We start from the raw sequence: 22,822 nt of genomic DNA, 5'->3' as shown, positions 1-22,822 counted from the left end.
TACATCGTCAACATGTGTCCTGTGACCTTTCTATTTTATATAAAACTGATTAACTTAAAACATGGGAGTGCTATGTTCATTTTCCCTCTTGGAAGGTTTTTTGTTGTTGTCATAGTTGTCACCCTTGAGATTATAAGTCATTTTTTCCCTTTTTAAAAAGAGAACCATAATCTTAAAAGTCCAGAGGAGTTTAGTAGGTGTTTGTTGTTGTTCCTCAGCTGCTAAGTCATGTCTGACTCTGTGACCCCGTGGACTGCAGCACACCAGGCTTTCCTGTCCTTCACTGTCTCCTGAAGTTTGCTCAGACTCATGTCCATTGAGTTGGTGATACCATCCAACCATCTCACTCTCTGTCATCTTTTCCTCCTGCCTTCAGTCTTTCCCAGCATTAGGGTCTTTTCCAATGAGTCAGCTCTTTGCATCACATGGCCAAGCTATTAGAGCTTCAGCATCAGTCCTTCCAATGAAAATTCAGGTTTCCTTTAGGATTGACTGGTTAGTAGCTCTCAGAATCTCAAGCCCTTCCCCCAGATTTAAAATAAAAGAGGCTTGTGCCTCTCTTGGCAATTGTTGAATATTTGCACTCTCCTTTTCTGGCTACAAGTTTGAAACAAAAAAATAGGTGTCCTCAGTAACTATAAACCAGATCTGTTTCTATTGTGTATAGTTCTATTGCTTGAATGAAGAGGCAAACAGCAAACGTTTAAACTTTTGACTAAAAGGAGGTATCTTACTATTGATTCTTATTTATTTCCATTTATTTCCATTTCCATAATCATGGATACACAATAGCTGTGCTGCTTTGCCTGGCAGCCAGAACTCTTTCTTGCACTTCTAATGATTCCATCAATTCCATGTAATCTTGATTACCAGTGGTAGTGAAACCTTTCATTTCTTTGCTAGAATGTAGCAGGAAAGGGAAGTTTTCACTATCTTCGCTTGCTACCAACTTCTGTAGCATCTGGGGTAGAGAAGTTCATATAAGAAAATGTTAGGGTAGATCAGATGTCACAAGGTAGGACAAAGGTAAAAAGAAGGAAGGATAATTAAATTTGGCAGGGTTACATCATTGTCTTATGAGATAGACACAGCAGAGGTTAACTGCCTACAGTGGAAACTGAGGTTTGGAGAAGCTAAATGGCATACCAGTGTCACAACGGTTGTTCCTTTTCCAAATGGAGACTAGAATCCGTATCTTCTGAATCCTGGTCCAGCATTATCTTCTACACTATACTAGGTTTTAGTGAGCTGAAGCTACAAATGGAGGTGCTAGAATCTTTTTCAGCATAATGGAAATCTGGAAGACATCTAGGTATTTGGTGTGTGCTTCCTTCAACTCTAGATAACCATCAACATGAGATCAAGGTATGTTTGTAGTAAACCTCAGTTGGTGCTGATTCTTATGAGCATATTATATACCTGGTTAGATGTCAGAATCAGCTGAAGAAGTTTTAAAAATATAGGTTCCCAGGTCCTATCTTTAATGATGATTTTGTAGGTTAAAGATGGAGCCTCATATTTTCATAAGCTCCCCAGGATTCCAGTCCTGAGATACAACTAGGATTAGGAACCACTGGCATAAACTACCTAAAAAAGTACACTAATTCTTGAAAGCTGTGAAGAGTAGCAGCCTAGTTTGGGGTGGCATGTGGACAGTAGAACGTGCCCCCTGCAGCAGGTCTCTGTGCCCCTGAAATGAAATTATATTGACTTTAACTTCAATTTGGTAACCCCAGTCTCCTATTCCATCCTGCAACAACATTTGTGTTCTCTGTACAGGATCCAGGGGCCTCTGAGGGCCACCCACACATACACACATTAAAAAGACGGAATTTTTGAAAAACAGGATGCTTCTAAAAGTTTCCCATCCCTTACAGTATTTAAACAGAAGCTGTCAATAGAGATACAGAGGGAAGAGGGACCAGGTGACTACTAAACTTTGGACTTTTAAGATGATGATTCTCTTTTCTTCCGAGAGAAAAAAATGTCATTGTGGAGATCCCTCTGCCCTTAGCCAAAGAGTTGAACTGGCATCTCAAAATAATGAAGTTGGAAGTAGGATGTCTAAAACGGAACGTTCCAAACTGGAAGTGATGGCCAGACAGACCTATTGATGGAAACAATGTAGTGTTCTTCACTGACTTCTTCAGCTGAGATTCCTACTGTCAAGTCACTCTCAATTTCAAATATTTCATGAAAGGCTAGCAGCCTTTCGCCCCAGGATGCTGGAAAGCACACCTAACTTGAACCAAGAACCACTGCTGTATCCTCAGTACTGCTGCTGTTGTTACCAGTATCCCTCACCTCTTCTAGCAGAAGGCTCTCCTGGTGCCCATCATTCCCAGACACAGCACCAGAATTCTGGGCACTGTTGCCAGTCCTCTGCATCTAGTCCAGTTTATTCTCACATCTCTTGCCTTGTTTTGCTGGTTATCTCTCCACAGTGGAAGCCAGAGATACACATGTAAAGAGCAAGATTTTTGTCTTTATTCTTATCCTCACATGTCCACAGACCTCTGTTATATGTGAAGAAACAACATTTGGGCGACAACTTGTTTCTCTGTAGAGGATTTTGTAATAGTGCTTCTTGGGAGAGGGCAGTTCCAGAAACTTCTGGGGCTCTACACCACCTCTACTACTGTTTCTTGCCCTGTGTCACCTCTGCATAAAAGGCAGCTATGTGCCCAGCTCTGTGAGCACAGAGGTCTGAGCCTTCCAAAGTCTTGAGAAAGCTGATTTCAGAAATCCCAAACTCAAGACACCAACTTGAAGCAAGACCTGGTTACCAGGACTCTGAAGGCGGCTGTGGATTCTATTGACTGAGAGCTTCACATCATACCGTGCTGGCAGGGGTCAAAGTCCACTACTGGCCCATAGGTCTAGGCAGTCCTGTTCACCACAGCTCTTATTTCACAGTCTTTTCCTTTGGTTTCTTCTGTTTCTTCTGTTCCTCATATTCACGTATTTTCTTTTGGAAATAATCTGTGGTGTTAGAGATATAGGTATTAGAGGCAGCTAATCTGGCCAGGCAGACTAAGATGAGCTCAAGAACAAGGGTCAGAGATACTCTCAATGTCTGCTGCCCATGCTCGCCCACTATACCCACATTCCCGCCAGGATCCCCATGCCATCCTAGGCCTTTGTAGATCTAGGTATTCGATTAGGCTTCTAAGGGGTCCTAAAACAGAATAATTAGTAGGAATTAGCTCTAGACTAAAACAGAAAGCAAAGATCCTCCTACTGGCTGATGAACAGAGCAACGTCTACAAAACGTCAGCCTCAGAGGCATTTTCTTAGGCTTCAGGACCTTTCTTTCCAACCCCATTTGATAAAATCACAGCTATTTCTGTGAACCTCTCTTAGAAGTGCCCTTCCCTCCCCTCCTAGGACCACACCTGATTTGCAGGCAGTGACCCTCTGGGCTTGGGTTGATAGGGAGCTTTCACTGAATACCTGCAGGAGGGTTCTTGCTCTTTTCGGCTTCCTGGATGAAAAGGGAGAAGAGCTGTGTCTTCACAAATTTCTTCACAAACCGGCGGTTGGCCTTTGAGGTCAGAGCCTTATAGAAGGCCCGTTCTTGGAAGCGGCCTTGCCCATTCGCCTCCCGCTTGATGTAGGAAGCATAGTGGCCCACAGTCTTGACAAAGAACTGCACAAAAGGCCTTGAAACATGCTCATTGATTTGTTCAGAAGCTGCAGGGGATATAAAGAGACCATCTCAGGGGTAGCAGAAGGATGAAAACTACCCACCCTTACCTCCAAGTGGCTTTCATTGCAGGCTGAAAACTCTTGGGCAAGGGGTGGGGTGAGGCAGGGTTCATAACTAATGCTTGATGAAAATGTAAGACTGGAGATGGGTTCACCATTACTTAGGAAGAGTAAAATCTCATACTTGCCCTTTAGGATCAAGGCCTCTGGGACTAGCCCAGGACTGCGGAGTGAATTCCTTTTAGTTTTAGAAGGGAATTGTTGGGAATCATGCCCTTAAACTCTTTGGAGAAAGCCAGAATAAGAGGGACCTGGGACTTACTCTGTGACTCCTTGATGCCCTGACTAAGAGATTCTAAGATGTCATCCTGAAGCTTGGGTGGTAGGATGTCTTTTTCATCACCAACCTAGGGAGAGGACAGAGTCAGCTCAGAGGTCAAGCAGTCAGGGAGGAGGTGTGAAGTGTTGACAGAGAATGTGAGGCATGAATTCTACACCCCATTCCACCCCCAAATAATTGGCCACATACAAGAGAAACAACAGAAGCTTCAACTCTAAACACTAGGAAGTCTCTGTCCCTCTGGTACGCGGTCTATGTCCTTGCTCTAAAAGCACTAACGCTGACTGCCTTGTGAAGTCACACTCTCCTTGAGAGAGGTGAAGTCTTGTTAGCATACTTAAAGTTTGTTAAAGTAGTGGAACTTTGATGAGCCAAGAGCAAGTGAGTTGGTTGTGGGTCTGCAAGGGATCTGAACCCAGACACTTACTGACATTAAGAAGGTTCCTTCACAAAGATTCACCAACAGGACCTGAAATAAAAATGGGACAGCTTGGTTTCTTCCCCTTTCTCTGTTTCTGCCTGTTGCTGTACCTTTCAGCCCAAGTAACAACAAAATCAGCATCTTCAGTTCTCATTTCCTGTCTGCTACACTCCTTTCTCACCACCCACTCTTTCCTGAGAAAAGGGTATGAGGGTATAGGAAGCAGGAAATAGGGGAGAGAGCTAAGGAAGATGGGGTATACAATATGGGTAAATGAAGCCAGTCACTCTCTTAATAAAAAAGCATTGATCATAGTTATAACTTCTATGTATGAAGCATTAAATGGCATACACTGTGCTCTGCACATCTTATCTCATTTAATCTTCCCAATGCTCCTGTAGAGGCAGATACTGTGCCTGTTCAGGTGAGGAAATACCCAAAGAAGTTAAACTGCCTGAGGTGATACCGCTATCAAAGAGTAGCGCCAGTTTCCAAGCCTGTGTTGTGCTGTCTTTGGTAGCGCATCATTCTTCTTACAGTTCTTCAGTTCCCGTCCCTCTGGTGAGCTTTAGGACAGGGATGGGCATCTTTTGATTTTTTTTTTTTTTTAATGCTTACAACAACTTTATGTACAATTGCCTAGAATTCCATTTTTAAAACTCCCACAGGGCTTCCCTGGTGGCTCAGTGGTAAAGAATCTGCCTGCCAGCACAGGAGACACGGGTCCGATCCCTGATTCAGGGAAGGTCCCACATGCCACAGAGCAATTGAGCCCATGTGCCACAACTACTGAACCCAGGTGTTGTAACTACTGAAGCCTGCATGCCCTAGAGCCTGTGCTCTGCAACAAGAGAAGCCGCCACCATGAGAAACCCATGCACCAGAACTATGGAGTAGCCCCCCACTCTCTGCAACCACAAGAGAAAAGCCCACACAGGAACGAAGACCCAGCACAGCCAAAAATATATAAGTAAAAATTATTAAAATTCCCACAAGAGCTTTGGACCTTCCAGCAGGGAAGAGCGAGAGGAGAAAATAAGCCTGGGGACAAAAGGAGGAGGGAAGGAGAGGCAGTAATCACATGTTGGTAGGGTGCAGGTAGGACAAGCACAGGGCTGGAACTTGGGGAACCTGAGTTCTAGTATCAGCTCCATCACTGCCTAAGGGGCCTTTAGTCTAGACTAGAGATGACCAATACGCATCCTGCCAGTTAGATTCCAACCTACAGACCTGTTTCTTTGAGACTCAGAGAATTTTCAAATCATTGAATTAGTTTCCAATATTTAAATTAAAACATTCCACACAGAATTTGGATCTAGGGCTTCTCTGGAAAAGTCAGGAGTTCTAACACTGATCCACATTCAGAGGGAACTGAGTTACAGCTGCCTCCTTTAGGCAAGGCAGGTGCTCAGCAGTTTATCATAATCCCCCAAAGCCTGTGTTGGCCATTTAAATGCCTGCTGGGTCCCTCTGGTGAGGGATCCCTCCATGCACCCTTCTCCCAAATAAAAAGAAGAGAGAAATAGGAATGTGTGCCAAAAGACAGAGCAGGCACTGTAATTATCCATCATCAGGGGAGAAAAGTTGAACTAGTTCAGGCGTGAAACCACTTGTATACATAGGCTGAGATGCCTTCATTTAGGGCAGGCTGTTCACTTTGTGGGCTGGGAGGTAAGAGCATGTGTAAAGAATTTCTTTCTAAAGTTGTTCCCAGAAATCTTTCCAGTACTTGAGTATATTACTGTCTGTCCAAGGAGCCCTTCCAAAGAGCTGACCTGGGAATCAAAGAATGCCCCATCTCTCTCCCTGACCCCTAGCCGTCTCCCATCCCTACCCCCTGCCCATTTCATCAGCTGGGGCTCTTGGACAGCACAAGCTGGAGTCTGACTAGCCTTGGGATGTCTTCCCGCCAGGCCACTGGGGGAGAAATCACAGCGTCCAAGAAGATGGCGCTGCAGCATCAGGAAGTTTCATAACTTCTGGGATTGGGACACTTATTGAGTCGTATTACTAAACATGGGGCTGACACTCTGTCCCAGTTAGTCACAAGGCAGAGGTTGGCTCAAAGGGCATGTGTGCTCAGCAGTTCTGAGGACGGCAGGGCGGGCTGGGGAGACAAGGAAGAGAAACAGCCTGCTTCTTCCCGGCAGCACTGCGGAAGAGGTGCTTTGCTTCTGTCTCTGCTAGATTCAGGCATTGCCTGTGCAGCCTCGATAAGTGGATTGAGCTCTCTGGACCTTGGTTATTTCTTATATAAATGGAGGAAGTCCTCCCACTAGGACTTGTCACATGCCTCCAGTAGCTTACTTCGAGGCTCTGCCTCTTCCCTTTCTGTCTACACAGAGGGAGTCGGTGGTTAGCCAGACCAACCTAAGTAGCTCTTTCGGCTTGAGATTATAGTAATGTTCTATCTCTTGAAAGTTTCTATTGACAACTCAAGCAAAGCAGAAGTTGTTTTTCCACCACTGGAGGTAGGTTTATGTAATTAACACCCATTCTCACCACTGAGCTCTTTGGTGTATCTGGGGTACTGCCAAGACTCAAGAGGCTGACAAAATCAAAGGGGATTTGGACCAATATTTTCATTAACCAACTGAGCTCTAAGCTAATTGGAAGGATGACCCCTACTACAAAAAAATCTGCATTTTCAAAACTCATTGTTTCCAGGAAGACTGTTAGTTCACTTCCAAGCAATGTGAATAAATTCCAGTGGGGTGTGTGTTGTACAGACCAGCTGTGCTTGTCCATTCAGAAGAAAAATGAGACACCCAGGGCCTGCTCACTAGGACTAGCTAGCCTAGTACAGTTGGGCGAAGCCCAAATAAGCCATGTGCTGCCCCTTAAGTCCAAAGGGAAATCATTCAGAGAAGGGAGCAGGCACTTACTGAGTATCAGCTATATGTCAGGCACCAGGCTAGGTGCTTTATGCTGATTTTTTTCCCCTAGGATCTTTAGGGTCTAAGTGTTGCCATTCCATTTTTACAGATGAGGAAGCTGAGGCTTAAAGAGGTTAAGCAACTTGCGACAAAATCACACAGCTATTAGCAGCAGAGGTGGGATCTGGATCCAGGTCTGCCTGGCTCCAAATCAGGCCCCCTTCTTGCTGCATCGTACCTCTTCCATGGGGCTGTCCAAAACCTCCTGCCGGAAGCGCATTTGGACTCCAACCATGAAGGGAGTGGGGCAGCAGACAGTTCCCAGCAGGCTCTCGGGGACCACAGGTATGTAGGTGTGGGCCCAGCTGAAGGGGTAGAGCAGCGCGGCAGTAGCATGGATGCACTGAGACAGGGTGCTGGGGACAGGGCACAGAAAGTGAGAGTCAGAAGGGCCTGCCTAGGCCCCCACCCCCATGCCACCTCCCCACCGCCCGCCATTGACAGCAGCTGCTCATGCTGGCTGTGCCGGAACTATAGCAAGTCTGGGAGCCATGCCGGTCACAGAGCTTCTGGCTACCCGAAGCTGGGAGGGGAGGGGTAGAAACCAGAAGAGGCTGAGGCTCCTCTCGTCAAGTATGGGGCCTCTATGTGATTCTTTTCCACTGGGGGTGGGGTGGAGGGAGTGTCTTTAAAGAGAGGAGGAGGAAGAGGAAATGTCTCCCATCTATGAGGTAATTGATCATTGATGGAGTCCCTTCTTTATGCTCACTACTGTGCTAGGGATGTGGATACCAGGAAGCAAAAGACCAGCCCTGCTTTTAAGGCACACAGTGTAGTTAAGGAGACAAACATGTAGACACTGGAGTGCAGCAGAGAGGTCAAGTCTATTTCCTCCTTATCTCTCATCCCCAGGCTTCAACTCTCAGGGCTCCCTCTGACCACTCATGGTTATTTAAACTTATCAGGTTGGTGCCTGAGCTTGCTTGGGAAATTCCTGGATTCCAGGAACCTCTGATCAGCAATTCCCACCCGGAAAGTCCCCCCAAGAGGACTCCTCCACCCTTTTCAAGGAAGCATTCCCTGTGTAATTACTGCCTAAGTCACAACTCAGACCCAAGTCCCCTCCTGCCCCCTCCCTTTAACCCCCTCAACACACACACCCTCCCTGTCTTCTCTATTCTCCACTAGCTTTAGTGGCTCTTCATTTCTCCAAACTGCCCCAAAGCCAAGGCCAACAAAACACAGATGCGGAAACCTTGTTTCAATTCTTCGTATCAAGCTAGCACTTCCTGAGTTAGAAAGATGGAGTCTCTGAGAGTCTAGCCAAGGCTTAGGCTGACTGGAAGTCCCTTTCCTGGCTGAGTGGCAGAGATCTGAAATACTCAGTGTAGGAAGGAAGTGGGGAGTGGTGGGGTTTCCCTGAAGAAAGTTAACGCCTTAGAGGTGAGTCCTGCCAACCTTTGCCCGTGTCCAGGCCAGCTGACACCTGGAGTCCCCTTCACTTTCTAAACATTGATCCTAGGGGGCAAAAGCCAGAATTCCAGCTCTAGCCACAACAGAAACTTCTCAATTCCCTACAGCAGCAATCCCCAAACTTTTTGGTACCAGTAACCAGTTTTTTTCCCACAGACCAAGGGCTGGGGTTGCGGGGGAGGGGTGGGATGGTTTCAAGATGATTCAAGCACATTATATTTATTGTGCTAATGATAATCGGTATTTGCAGTAGGTCCCCAGCATTGGCATCACTGCCTCAGTTCCACCTCAGATCATCAGGCATTAAATTCTCATGAGGAGCATGCAACCTAGATCCCCCGCATGCACAGTTCACAGTAGGGTTTGTGCTCCTATGAGAATCTAATGCCACCGCTGCTCTGACAGGAGGCAGAGCTCAGGTGGTGATGGGGAGTGGCTGTAAATACAGATGAAGCTTTACTCCGCTGCTCACCTCCTGTTGCATGGTCCAGTTCCTACCAGGCCATGGACCGGTGCCTGGAGGTTGGGGATCCCTGCCCTACAGGGCCAAGAGAGGAAGAGCTATGTCTAAAGCAAGAGATTTGCACTGCTTCCCACAAAGATTAGCCCACAACTGGTGCCTTCTGGGGCTTCCCAGGTGGCGCTAGTGGTAAAGAACCCACCTGCCAATGAAGGAGACAAGAGATGTGGGTTCTATCCCTGGGTTGTGAAGATCCCCTCGGGGAGGGCCTGGCAACCCGCTCCAGTATTCTTGCCTGGAGAAGCCCATAGACAGACAAGCCTGGCAGGTTACAGCTCATAGGGTTGCGAAGAGTTGGACATGACTGAAGCAACTTTGTATTGCACACACGGTGCCTTTTTGGTTATCACTGATTTTTACAGAATTTTCAACCCACAGACCCCACTGCCTACCCAAACTTCCTTTCCTTTAAAACTCTTGACATTCACCTGACCATCTGGTCTAACATTTGGGTCCCTAAAGTCCTTTCCTTCTTCTTTCCTAAAAGATAAAACCAGGATTGTCAGCTCAACATAAGCAGTTTTCTCCATCCACAGGCATAAATGAGCCAACCTTCTATTGTCTTAAAATTTTTCTCCTGTCTCCATCTGTCACGTATCTCCCCATGTCTTAACCGGACTTGAAGCCTCTAAGAGGCAGAGACCAAGATATGATAGTATTCTGCTTCAACTATACACTATACAGGGATATACTCAACTATGAAATTATTATTAAGAAAAACAACTGGCATTTACCAGTGGGCCTGGCAGGGTGCTAGGTACCTAAAGTGCATTATTTCATTTAATCCTTACTACACTCTTATGAGGTAGACACAGTTGATCTGTCCAATTACAGATAAGGAGATCACGACTTCAAAAAGTTAAGAAACTAAGGACTTCCCTGGTGGTTCAGTGGTTAAGACTCTGCACTTCCAATGCAAAGGGTACAGGTTCGATCCCTGGTCGGGGAACTAAAGATCCCACATGCCCATCCATCCATAAAATAAAAAAATAAAAGTTAAGAAACTAACCTAAGGAACACCATGTTGCTAAAGGTAGAAGAAAAGACCTTGAATTGTTCTGCTGATTTCTACACTTGTGCTTCCTTTCAATCAGGAGTAAGTCTATATCCGCTTTAGGTCTAGGACCATCTTTTGTTTATCTGTATCTCCCTCATGCTTGGCATCTGGTTAACAGTTGACACACATTAAGTGTTTGTTGAATGAGTAAATAAATGGACAAATGAGGTGTGTTTGCCACTAGGATAATGGGTTTGACCTCCATACCATTGTACATACACCTTCCTGCCCTGTCCTCCCTTAGCCTTTCAGGAGCAGAATCCTCTGCATCCACCCTAACTGGTTTTCTCCTAGGCTGTCACAAGAATGCTTCATGCCCTTCTCAGAGCTAAATCACAAACCTCCTTCAGGCTTAGGCAGCAATCAAGTTTGGAGGCAGGAACAGGGAATTATAACAGCTATTACAGCAGCTATTTTCTAGGCTTTAGTGCAGATCAAGACAGTGTGGAGGAAAGGTGAGCACACAGGTCCTACAGCCTGAGTTCCTTGGAGGACCGTCCTGTCTGTCCCCTGGAACCCAGGGATGCCGGTCAGTTCAGGCGAGCTGCTCAGTGACTGCACCAACCTGAGACCTTCTGCCAAGAAGATGATTCTTCTTTCCAGCACTGCAGAGGCAAAGATCTGAAGAATCTGCTCAAAACTGAGGCAACGCATGAGAGAACGAAAATCCACATGCTCTAGGTGGGAATCCAGGGGCCGCGTCAGGGAAATGAACTGTCGGGAAACCAGAGAGAGAGGGTTACCACACTGAAAAATCACACAAGCCCCAGAAAGCTGGGTCTCTACCCACCTCTACCCTATCCTCCCCAAAAGAGTATATCTGATCCTACCTCCCTGCTACTAAAAATCCACCCATGGTTTCCCTCTGGTCGGAGGGTGATGTTGCTGTAAACCTCTGTGTGGCCCACAGCACCTGCCTCCTCACCACCTCCACCACCTGGCTTCCCCACATCAGCTCCCTTCTGTTCCTTCAGCGTGCCTTCCTTCTTTTCTGCCCGAGGTACTTCCCTCCCCTAGGTTGCCTTTCATTAAAAAAAAAATATTTATTTTGTTTTATTTATTTATTTGGCTGCACTGAGCTTAAGTTGCAGCATGTGGAATCTAGTTCCCCGACCAGGGAATGAACCTGGGCCCCCTGTATCAGGAGCATGGAGTTTTAGCTACTGGATCACCAGGGAAGTTCCTCATTCTTTTTTTTTTTTTTTTAATTAGTTAACTAGTTTTTCATTGAAATGTAGTTGACTTACAGTATTTTCTCTCTTCATTCTTATCCTCCTTTATATCTCAGAAGCCTTCCTTGGCCACCTAATGCAACACACGTTTCTTATCATTTTCTCATGTAGCATCCTGTTTTCTTTTCCTTCCATAAATATAATTTTCAGTGATCTATTTATTTGTGTGTTTATTTAAGTCTGTCTTCCCCAGTAGACTTTTAGCTCCATGAGGTCAGGAACCACACTTGTTTTATTTACCATTTTGTAGCCAGAAAACAGCTGGCTCAAAACTCAACAGTTTTTGAAAAACTGAGATCATGGCATCCGGTCCCATCATTTCATGGCACATAGAGGGGGAAAAAATGGAAACAGTGACAGACTTTATTTTCTTGGGCTTCAAAATTACTGTGGATAGTGACTGCATCCATGAAATTAAAAGATGCTTACTCCTTGAAAGAAAGCTATGACAAACCTAGACAGTGTATTAAAAAGCAGAGATATCACTTTGCTGACAAAAGTCTGTATAGTCAAAGCTAGTAGTCATGTATGGATGTGAAAGTTGGACCATAAAGAAGGCTGAGCACCAAACAATTGATGCTTTTGAACTGTGGTGTTGGAGAAGACTCTTGAGAGCCCATTGGACTGCAAGGAGATCAAACCAGTCAATCCTAAAGGAAATCAATCCTGAATATCCATTGGAAGGACTGATGTTGAAGCTGAAACTCTAATACTTTGGCCACCTGATGGGAAGAGCTAACTCACTGGAAAAGAACCCAATGCTAGGAAAGATTGAGGGCAGGAGGAGAAGTGGGTGACAGAGGATGAGATGGTTGGATGGCATCATCAACTCAATGGACGCGACTTTGAGCAAACTCAGGGAGATAGTGAAGGACAGGGAAGTCTGGCATGCTGCAATCCATGGGCTCACAAAGAGCTGGACACAACTTAGTGATTCAACAACAACAAGCTGGAAAATAGTACAACTTGGGGCCTAGCAAGCCTTCCACACTTTTTTTTTTTTTTTGAGTAAGTGAAGATGCCTAACCCCTCCCGTTATTCTGATATGGGAAAGCCAAAGTTCAGAGGGACACACAGAATATCCGGAATACCAGGGGTCAAGACTGGGATTCTTAAAACAATGTTCTACTTGCTGCTTTGTCTGTTTAGTGTCTTAAAGAAATAGCATCCCCAGTATCAAGTGGGTGGGGACTCAGGGGTGGGGATGGGTGATAAGAAAAAGACAGGTGGAAGCCATAGGTAGGGATAAAGGACAGACACAGGGAGATAAGGGAGGTAATGGTGAAGAGCGGCAGTTTGGGAACTGGAGGCAAAGGCCATTCTAGTACTGGGAGCCTCCACTTACCATAGTTTATTATAAAAAAAAAAAAAAGATCTTGGTTACTTGAACAGTAACTAGGTCTTTGTGAGTATCAGGTTGAGGAAATCAGAGAACTGGGGTTTAAGTTCTGCCAATAATTTTAGCCAAGTGCCAGTCCCTGCCTAGCTCAGTTTCTTAGAATGTTAACCTGGTAAATGGGCACACTGTGATGGGAGGTGCTGCTGGAACCTGCCCCCTCCACCCAGAGAGGGTCTCCCCCATTTTGCTCACCCACCTCAGTGCCTGAGTCAGGAATGAAGCTCTTGAGGGTGACAGTCTTCCCAGGAGCGGGGAAAGCTGCCTCTCGGAGGCCCTGCATGAATGGGTAGATGATGGCCATGGAGATTTGATGCCTCTTTTCCACTTCATCCAGGATCTGTATGGAAAAGAACCACAGGAGACATAACTCGAGGGATGCTCCTGGGCTGCCAGCCAAGATCGCATGTGTAAGGTTGCTCCGGCCAATCCTTAACTGGGTTCTTTCCTCTTGGCAGAAACCAGTCTGCTGTTTATCTCCTGCTCAAGACCTGATGTTTTTCCTAGCCTTCTTCTTTTCATCCTCTCTCTGCCACTTCATATTCCTCCCTTCTCCTAACGTCAACCTGAACTGCCTTCTCCAGGAAGTCATCCTAGAGTAAACTCCTCATTCATGATGGTACCATGTTCATTTGTGCTAGCTGAGGCCTAGAAGCTGGGCCTTTTGGGTGCCACTCTGACCTCCAACTTCTACTGGAGACACCCCAGGGCCAGGGACGGCCTCCATCTGCAGAACCCTACACAGATGAACCATCCGCCCAAGCAAAGGCTGATGGAGTTTATTGCCTTCATCCCCCAAGGAGTCTGTCTGGGGCAGAGCCCTTTCTTGGCTACTAAGACATGCCCCATGGGCTTCCCTGGTCGCTCAATTGTAAAGAATCCACCTGCCAATGCAGAAGATTCGAGTTCGATCTCTGGGTTGGGAAGATCCCCTGAAGAAGGAATGACAACCCATTCAGTATTCTTGCCTAGAAAATCCCATGGATAGAGGAGGGCTACAGTCCACAGGGTTACAAGAAAGTCGGACACAACTTAGCGACTAAAACAACAACAAAGAAGAAGAAAAAGACATGCCCCACCCATCCTGAAGGACTCCTTTCTAACCCCGGCTCAGGTGTCCTGGCACAAGAAGACCTCAACTTCCCCTTTATCCTGGAAGGACTCAGAGGGAGTCCCTCAAGCCCCGTTGTATAATTGTCTTTATATTTGTTTAGCATTCTGTCTTCTCCATATATCATGCCATCTGCACCTCACATCAACCCATGAGACAGGAAGATGAGGCATCATTACCTGCATTTGACAGATGAGGAAGCTGAAACTCCCAATTTCTAACCTGTAGCTCTTCTCATGTCCTACTTCAGCTGCTTTCTTACCTTGCCTAGACTCAGGGGCAGTGAACTCTCTGCAGGGGAGACAGTCTACTAGGTTCAGTTCCTACTTTTCTCTAAAGCCAGGTGAAGCCCACGCCCCTCTCTGCCTGAGTGTCTCCAGAGTGCCTCGCCTGACCCCGAATGTCGGGGAGGAGCGCCAGGAGTCCAGGCAGGGCAGGCAGCCAGGCCAGAGCTGGAGGCCAAACAGGCCTGACAGGACTGGAGGAATCCTGTTCCACCCCTACCTTGGAGAACAAGCCGAAGCAGCCGATGCAGCTGATGATGCAGTACACCCTGGGGAGGCGAGGACCATGGCCGTCGGGCTGGGGAGGGACAGACAGCCTCCTTCAGTGTCGCAGCCTCTCCAAGGCCTCTGCCCAACTGGGGTTGGTGGGGCACAGGGCTGGGGGCTGGGCTGGGGGAATCCCACTCCTGGGACAGGCAGCTGGGAAGGCCAGAGCAGTCACAGAAACCAAAAGACCATGGCCTTGAGGGGGCTGGTTGGCTTACGGGCAAGCACTGCCTCTGTTAGCACCAACACCCTCAAGGGGTTGACAAGGAGGGAGCAAGTGTGTTGTAGAGACATGAAACAGCTAGGGACAGTGTGCTATAAAAGTGACTTGGGGAGACCCAAGGATTGAACCTCATGGTCCCAATCCCAAGCTAGGCTCTGGGAGGGCCCAGGGGCCAAGGCAACAAGGCCTAGATAGAGATGGTGGAGAGCAGATTAGAATGAAGCATCCCACAGAAGGGAATGGTTGAAAGCTGGGCAGAGTAAAGACCCAACCCCAGCAGCAAAGGTGCCCTGTAGGTGAGGAGGGGTGTGTGTCTCCATTCTTGTGAGGTTGCACAGGGCACTAATATGGCAGCAGGTGCTGGGCTGTGCTCTCTCTTTACAACCACCTCTGCCAAGGAGCCTTGGCTTTTGCTACTGAGGCTGGAGCAACCCCAGCTGTGGGGGAGAATAGGATGCAGAGAGGAGGGGGCAGTTCTGAGCTGCACAGACCAAGAGACGCCTGCAATATCCAATCTTCCTGCTCCCGTCCACATTGGTCAGAACGAACGAGAAGGTCTCCCTGAGGAAGAGCAAACAAGGACCCGGTTTGTACTAGGTTCTAAAGCAGGAAGGCAGTCGGCATCAGGGGGGCTGAGCGGGGACAGGAGGGCCAAGGGAGCTGCTGATGGATCCCGAGAGTAATCATAACACCAGTCAGTTTATGTAAAGTGCTTACTGGTGTCAAGCTCTAAATGCATCATCTCATTTAATTCTCAAAACAACTCTTTGAGGAAGGTTCAATTACTAAGCCTCCTTCAAAGATGAAGAAACTGAAACTCTAAGGGAGTATTTCTTATCCAAGGTCACTCAACTCAAGGTGGTAAAGCCAAAATTTGAGCTCAGGCAGTCACATTCCAGGACTCACGGCATAAAGGGCTTTGCCATGTAAGGATCTCATTAGTGGCCAAAGGCCTTCTTTACTGTCTGTCTTCTGCCAGAGGCAGTCAAAGCACAGTGACAATGTTTCTAGGACAGGAAGGAGAACCTCACCCTCTCTGGACAGAAGGGACTGGTTAATCTGTTTAGTTAACATCTCTTGCCTCGAGAGACCCCAGGCAAGATATTCAAAAACAAATCAACTCCAGTCCCTCCTCAACAGGAAGGAAGCTGGTGAGAAATCCAGATGAAGGGGGCACAGGAATTTCGTGGTTCACACCGTTCCCTTCTCCAGTCTCAGCCCCCTGTCCCAGAGCCAAGCCATTACCTGGGACACTCAGTGAGTGGGGCCCGCTCGTTCCCATCTGGGAAGCAAAACAAGGGGATGGCTCCGAGCAGCCGGTCCTCCTCCTCTTGTTGACCCCGAAGCAAGTTCTCTCGCTACAAAGAATAGGAAAAGAGACAGGTGGGTGTGGAGGTAGGAGCAGGTGGAGAGGGCTTAGGGTCTGGCGAGCTTCTTTGGAGGCTCCTAAGCAGTCTGAGAAGCTTTTCCACTGGTGTGGGACTTAAAGCTTGCCTCTGTGCCCATCACTGCACACAGACTGCATTCTGGGTCAGGCTGGAACAATCCCACAGCTGAAACAGCCACTCCTAGGCCAAGTACATGAACCTGTGTTGGACTTCAGTATCCTTAATGGTGTTCATGGTCAGGAAGGGGGGCAGGACCACGCTGAATACAGAAAGGCGCAGAGACCACCCAGCTTCCTGGAAGGACCACATCAGAGAGATACCACATCTGAGAAGAGAAGCGGCCAGCTCAGTCGCCTCACCACCAGCTCAGTTGCCTCACCGTCAGAGTTAATGAGAAGGGTGCCCTGACCCCACCCCTTCACCCGCCGCAGGACCAGACAAGAAGGAGCCTGATGCTTGGGCTGGGGCCTGCCTGCCCTTCCCTTCCCCTCCCACTCACCCCAGGGAGGGGATTCCTGCAAGGACCTCTGGCAGAAGGTAAGCTTCTCAACAGGGTGGCTGAGGATGGAATTGGGAAGTACTAGAAGGTCCCCCCAAAGGCAGAAGAGCTAACCTAGTTTCTTGGCTAGGGAACCTAGGTCTGTTCCCCACAAAGAGGCCAGACCTAGATTCTGTGGATGATAATGGAAAACAGGGCTGGGTCTGAAGGAAATGGGAGCAGTGAGTTCAGGGCAGCTCCAGCGAAGCCCGGGCAGGGTGGGTAGGGGAAGGAGAGGGCACACCCCTCCCCATTGCCCCTCAAACATCTGAACCCTTGGCCCCCATTGCCCCTTCTTTCAGTCCTTACCTTGGGAAACTGGTAGATGATCCTGGGCTCATAATCTTCCCCTGAGTGCTTTCTTTTGAGAGAAACCACGAGGAGGTATTCAAAGAAGTGCTGCCCTCCAGCAAAGTTGGGTAGACAGTGCTCCAGGGCTCTTTCTGGTTCCTTCACTACTTCTCCCAGATTCTCTTGGGGAGGTCCTGAAATCAAGACAGCAGGGCCCATGGGTATCTCACTGATCTGGGGTCCTAGTGGAGGCTGTGGGGTTCTGGCAACTTCCGCACCTCCAGGCGGCCATGCCCACGCCGAGGTCCCCGGAGCCGGCCCAGCGCCTCACATCCCAGCATGGGCTCAGAGCCAAATGGGCAGTTTCTGTGCCTGCCTGCAACATGTGGAATCACCAGGAGTCAAAAGAAGGAAAGAAACCACTGATTCAGAAGCCAAGGAAATGTACCGGGGAGGCTACCTGGGAGGCCTGCAGCCCCAGGGTAGTAGAGATTCTGCCTACCTGAAGCAATACACACCCCAAGTCAACCTGGACTCAGGCAATCAGAACAGGCCAAGGGCCACGTGGCTGTGACCACACCAACCCCCACAGAGGGCATGACCGGCTCTAAAAACCAACAGGGGAAACCTCCCGGCTCGGTCACATGGGAGAACCGAGTGGAGGATGAGATATAAAAGGAAGAAGAAAAAGAAGTATTTCAAGGGGAAGAAATAACCCCAACGAAGAGGGCCATCCTGGAAAAAAAGGAAGTAAGTAATCTAGTCCAGACCTGCTCGGTGTAGAGGCAGTCGTTTGCGGAAGCGACTGAGGATCCCGCCTCCTGCTTGTCTTTCCATCTTCTTGGGCCTGTCAGGCATGAAGTGCCCCCTTTCCTCCAATACAGACAGGCTAGAGAAAGCCTGAGAAACCCCCTGCCGTTTCAGTCTCCAGCAACGACTCTATGCAGCCAAGCCACGCGCTGTCTTCCAAATAGGGGAGCGCTGTTTCCATCCTGTGCACCCAACGGTTGAGCAAGAAGACTGCGGCGGGACCCAGGAAGGCAGCAAAACGCCTGCACCGACAGAGGCAGCATCCTGGCACCGCAGCTCAGACCTCAGCTCCTCCCAAGAGCCCCAGGGTGTGGTGAGAGAAAAGGTCATAGGCAAACACCCCCAGAGCCCAGCTGCTTCTGGGCTAAGGGCTTTTAATTCCGGGCTGAAGGTTGTGCAATGTATTTATGTACAACCTCTGGACAAGGAAGAATGCCTGATAACATCAGACTGTGAGCACCGGACCTCACCAGCCCCAGGACCAGGATCATAAATCTCCACAACTGATCATTCACTTCTTAACCTCTGCACTGCCCCCTGCTGCACTCTGGGATGTCTAGGACTTCAAGACTGCAAGCAAGAGCATGGACCAAAGACTCCTCGCAGCAAGGTTGCCACGGCCTCCCCTGATTAACATCAATAGACTTGACCTCATCCATTATCTAGGTGGAGAAATTGTTCAAGCAAGAGCAATTCCTAGATATTAGCACAAACCTAAGAGTCTCCTCTCCTGGTGGGGAGATAGAGAACAAAGTCCATCTCTGGGCTGGAGAATTCCTGATATCTCAACAGGATCTTCCATGGTGCATCTCTTACCCTCTATGTCCTAAGGCAGACTTGTCTCACTGGAACCTGTGCCAGGGATCCAGCAGAGAACCCCTCCCCCAGATAGAAAGCACTGACTTAGGACATTCTCCCTGGCCTACAGTCTCCCTGAACAGTCCCCTGGAGGGGACTGGTTGCATCAGCAGCCTAAGGGGCATTCAGTGGAATAGAAAGTGTCTACCCCACCCCTACTCCTGCTCAGTCTTTTTTCCCAGATGGTCCAGGTCAACAGTTCTACACAAGCTAAAAGCGGAACAGCTGGCCCCTGGAGCTCCTGTGAGCTGTGTCTGGAGGTTGGGGAAGAGAGACAGAATAGCAATCCATCACCTGGGATTCTCACATAAACCCTTGAGTGTGTAAATGTACATGGTAAGAGAGAAGGACTTTTGCCAAGATGCTGTACCTAAGAGGAGCCTGGCAGCAAAAGGGTTTGATGCCAGTGTCTGCCACTCCTGCAAAGAATCAATAGCCTTCTGGGAGAAAAGTAAGGTGCTGAAATAAGGGAGACAGCTGCTTGCTCTTAATAGCTTCAGACCTGACTTCTGTGGACTAGTAAAATCCGGTGTTCAGTGGCCCAGCCACGACTCCAGGGGAGAACGACAGTCACAGTAAATAAGAATGTTACAGTCTCTGCAATGGTGAGAACAGTGACCCAGAACACTCAGATCTGTCACCACACATTACTTGCAGTCTGTACAGACAGGCTGCACAATACTCACCACCAATCTGAGGAACAGGCATCTCCTGATCAGAGGGGGAAACTGAGGCACAGGGTAATTCAGGGACTACTTGGGGAATACAACAGAATCTCTTGGGGGTGGGACTTATGAGAGTTTCATGTTCATACTCCTACCTTCTGGATGCAGTACACACCAAACATCTCACAGATGTGGGATGCCTCTTGTTTGCAAAAGACCTTGGGAAGCAAAATCTTTTCACTGATCATTCTGGAACCTAAGGAAATTATTTCTTTCCCTAAATCGTTTGGGTTGCATATTCAGCCCATTTCTTCCTGCTTTATCGGAAAAGCCAAGAGAACAGCAAAACTCACAAACTCAAACAGAAGGACTCTTGGGCTGCAGACCAAGAAATCCAGCAAAAAAAAAAAAAAAAAAAAAAGATTGCTTCCTTCTCCCTTTCAAAGGGAGTTAACAACAGAAGAGAAAAGGTCCATCAAACACAGGTTTATAATGGGTCATCTCATTTAAGTGCTTCTCACTAAACAACAAAATCTAGTTTAATCCCCAGAGCCCTGGAAAGGAATTATTATCCTGAATTTTAAGTACAGGAGGGAACCACCCTTTCTAGAGAAGTCAGAAGTCTGGTTACACTTGTTCCTCCACCAGGAAGCCCCTCCCACAGCCCTCTGAGGAAAAGTCCCAGAACCAGCTGGAATATAGGTGAGGAGACTTTCTGGGACTTTGGTCTTGAAAGCTTCCTCTTCTAGCTCAGCCGCTCTCAATCCAGGAGCACTGCCACTCCTCCCTAGAGGATGATTTATACTTGCTCCTGTGTGCGCGCACACATGCACACACACACACACACATAGACACACATACGCACATCCTCCTAACCACACAGTTGCCTTGGAACCAAAAGGGCAAAAGAGGGAGGGGAAACTCCAGGGAAGGTGGAGAATAGTACAGAAGATGAAAAGAGCACACTCTTCTGCAGGCTGCATGCCAGACCTCAGGACAGGTAATACTGGCTGTGCATCTTACAGTTCCTCACTGTCCAGGAAGCTCCTCCAGTCACAATTATCAGCCTTGTTCTGGTAACAACTGGAATGTTTCCTCTGGGTTGCAGAAGCAGCCATTCACACAGGTCTCTCTCAACCCTTCCATTCACACAGGCTTCTGAGGATTGAGAGAAACCAAGGAGACACCAAGACAGTGTTCTGCAGAGAAGAGAGGCCACCAGCCCCACCCTGCCTCTGCACCTGCCACCACTCACACCCAGGGCTCTGTCCCCACCTATAGTCTCTGACCTCTCTGCCTCAGCACAGGTAGAATGACCAGATAGATAATGAAAACCTGTGTCCAGTGAAAACAGCCAGGGCTGGGGGTGGGGGGCAGGGGTAATGGCAGAAGGAGCACTGATTTCCCCCTCCAGGGCTTGGAATAGAAGGAGGTCTCACTCACTGTTTTCACTGCAAATATTAGAAGGGGTGGGCTGTCTGGGAATGACCCCTACTTTTCCATTGGTTCCCTGCTTCTCAAAAGGTGGGACCTCTGGACAGAGTAAAATTGTGGCTGCTGAGCCATAGGACTGGCTAGTGGTAGCAGCAAAAAAAAGTTTGCTGAATAAAAAAAAAAAAAAAAAGAAAGAAAGAAAATGATTTCTGAATTCTCTTCCTTCCAAAACCCAGTGCTCCAGCTGAGTAGAAAGGAAACGAATATTGACTTCTAATTTAATTCCTACAACCCTGGACGGGAGGAATCCTTTTCGCTTCTCTAAATGAGGGATCGGGGATAAGGGAGGTTTGACTTGTCAGGTTCCCAGGCTCTATGGAAGCATCTGAGCAGGCTCTACCCCGGCTCTGCTAGAGGTCACATTCTCCAGGTCTCCTCTTCGCCCTTGGGTGCGGGTTGGGGGGCGGGGCGGGGGTGACGTAGCCGGGAAGAGAGGTTTTGTAGCCGGCGGCTCTGCACGGGGCAGAATCGAGGGCTCCCACGAGGGGAGTCCAGGGTTGGGGAGGGGCGGGGCAGGGCGGTGGGCGGCCCGGGGCAGAGGCAGGGTCTCCCGTGAGGGCGCCGCGGCCCCGGCGCTGCAGGCACCCTGCGGTTGCCCCACCAGCTTCCTGGCTGGAAGGACACGTGGCCCCGGGGCCCCACAGCGGTTTCCTTTGGCTGACAGCCTCCGCTTCACCCTCGCTGGCGTGGCTTCTCCTCTGACCTCCTACCCCTTCCTTCCCCATCCGCCCGTTTCCACCTCTACCTGAGCCCTTTCTCTCTAGCTCGCCTGACCCCTGTCCAAGCCCCCGGAATGCCCCCCAGACTGCTCCCCATCGATCGCGACCCTCTGCAACCCCTGCCCTGGCCCCCCGCCCCCGTCGCCTCCCGTCCTGGTCCGCGGTCCCCCGGCCGTCCCCGCGCCCTCGCCCGGACGCGCCCCGGCCCGGCACTAACCCCAGCGGCCGCGCTTCAGCCTCAGGCTGGCTCGGAGGCGGCGGCCGAGCCCATCCATGGCCCCTCGGGTGCCGGGCGCCCGCTCCCAGGTCCGTGGCGGCCCCGCCCCCCAACGCGCGACCTCCGCCGGCGCGACACTTTCACTTTCCCGCGGGGGGGGAGGCCGAGGGAACCCGCCCGGGGCGGGGCGGCGCACCTTCCGGACTCCGGCCCAACCCCCGGCGCACCTGGGCGGGACCGCTCTTCCCTGGGCCCCAGGCGGGGCGGCGTGCGGTGACAGAGGGTACCCGACGCGCGTCCCGGAGGGGCGGCACCACCTCGCTCCCACCCTTCGTGCGGCGCCCCGGAAAGTTTGACTTTCCCAGCCCCGCGTCTCCACGAAGTCTCCCTCTACCTCCGCGGCAAGCGCGGGGAGTGCCCGCTCAGTGAGCGTCGGTGCGCCTTCCAGGTGGCTCGGGCACGTAAATCCAGACGGAGTTTTCAGCGACTGCACACCTCTCCAACCCTTTAACCTGTACCGCCTGCAAGGCCTTTAGCCTCTGTCCAATTCCAGATCTCTCGCTGTGTTTGTCCTCCGCGGGGCGCGTATCCCTCCCTGCGTTGCTCTTTTCCGTATTCCACTTATCCAATTAAAGGACCGGAGCCCTGTGGGCTCCTGAGGAGGGGCTGGAGAAGCGGCTTAGGGCCTGGACCCTGCCCTCCATCCCGCCTGTTCTTGGGCAGTTCAGTCAAAAGAGGGCAATCCCCACCCTGCCACGGCAGAGACGTGAAAGTCAAGAATAGAAAGCTTTTTGTAAACTCTTCTGTGATGTAAATGTAAGGGATGGTGATAATAAAATGATGCTAGTGATGATGACAGCTGCAGCTAGCCACACTCCCCTTCTAATCCCACGTCCGAATACAGACTTTCAGCTCCTCCTCTGTGCCGCTCATC

At 49.2% G+C, this 22,822-nt stretch overlaps 1 protein-coding gene across 3 annotated transcripts; it reads right to left on the bottom strand.

Moving 5' to 3' along the window:
* Positions 1–726: 726 nt before the first annotated feature.
* On the bottom strand, positions 727–22,054 carry DENND2D (DENN domain containing 2D). Of its 3 annotated transcripts, none has more exons than XM_027536209.1 (12): positions 21,889–22,054; positions 17,144–17,319; positions 16,154–16,266; positions 15,400–15,469; positions 14,639–14,716; positions 13,223–13,363; positions 10,961–11,109; positions 7,584–7,761; positions 4,476–4,517; positions 4,031–4,115; positions 3,454–3,693; positions 727–2,982 (listed from the first exon to the last, which is right to left on the bottom strand). In XM_027536209.1, exons 1-12 carry the CDS (start codon positions 21,944–21,946, stop codon positions 2,906–2,908), a joined length of 1,407 nt encoding a protein of 468 aa, XP_027392010.1. In that variant the 5' UTR covers positions 21,947–22,054; the 3' UTR covers positions 727–2,905. The 3 variants fall into 3 exon arrangements, with proteins under 3 accessions (XP_027392010.1, XP_027392009.1, XP_027392011.1); XM_027536208.1 differs by lacking the exon at positions 21,889–22,054 and adding an exon at positions 17,896–18,237; XM_027536210.1 differs by lacking the exons at positions 14,639–14,716; positions 21,889–22,054 and adding an exon at positions 17,896–19,035.
* Between the last annotated feature and the right edge of the window lie 768 nt (positions 22,055–22,822).

The sequence above is a fragment of the Bos indicus x Bos taurus genome, chromosome 3 (genome assembly GCF_003369695.1).
Source record: "Bos indicus x Bos taurus breed Angus x Brahman F1 hybrid chromosome 3, Bos_hybrid_MaternalHap_v2.0, whole genome shotgun sequence".
In the NCBI taxonomy this organism is placed as follows: domain Eukaryota; kingdom Metazoa; phylum Chordata; class Mammalia; order Artiodactyla; family Bovidae; genus Bos; species Bos indicus x Bos taurus.
This window is presented reverse-complemented; position numbering and strand designations above follow the sequence as displayed.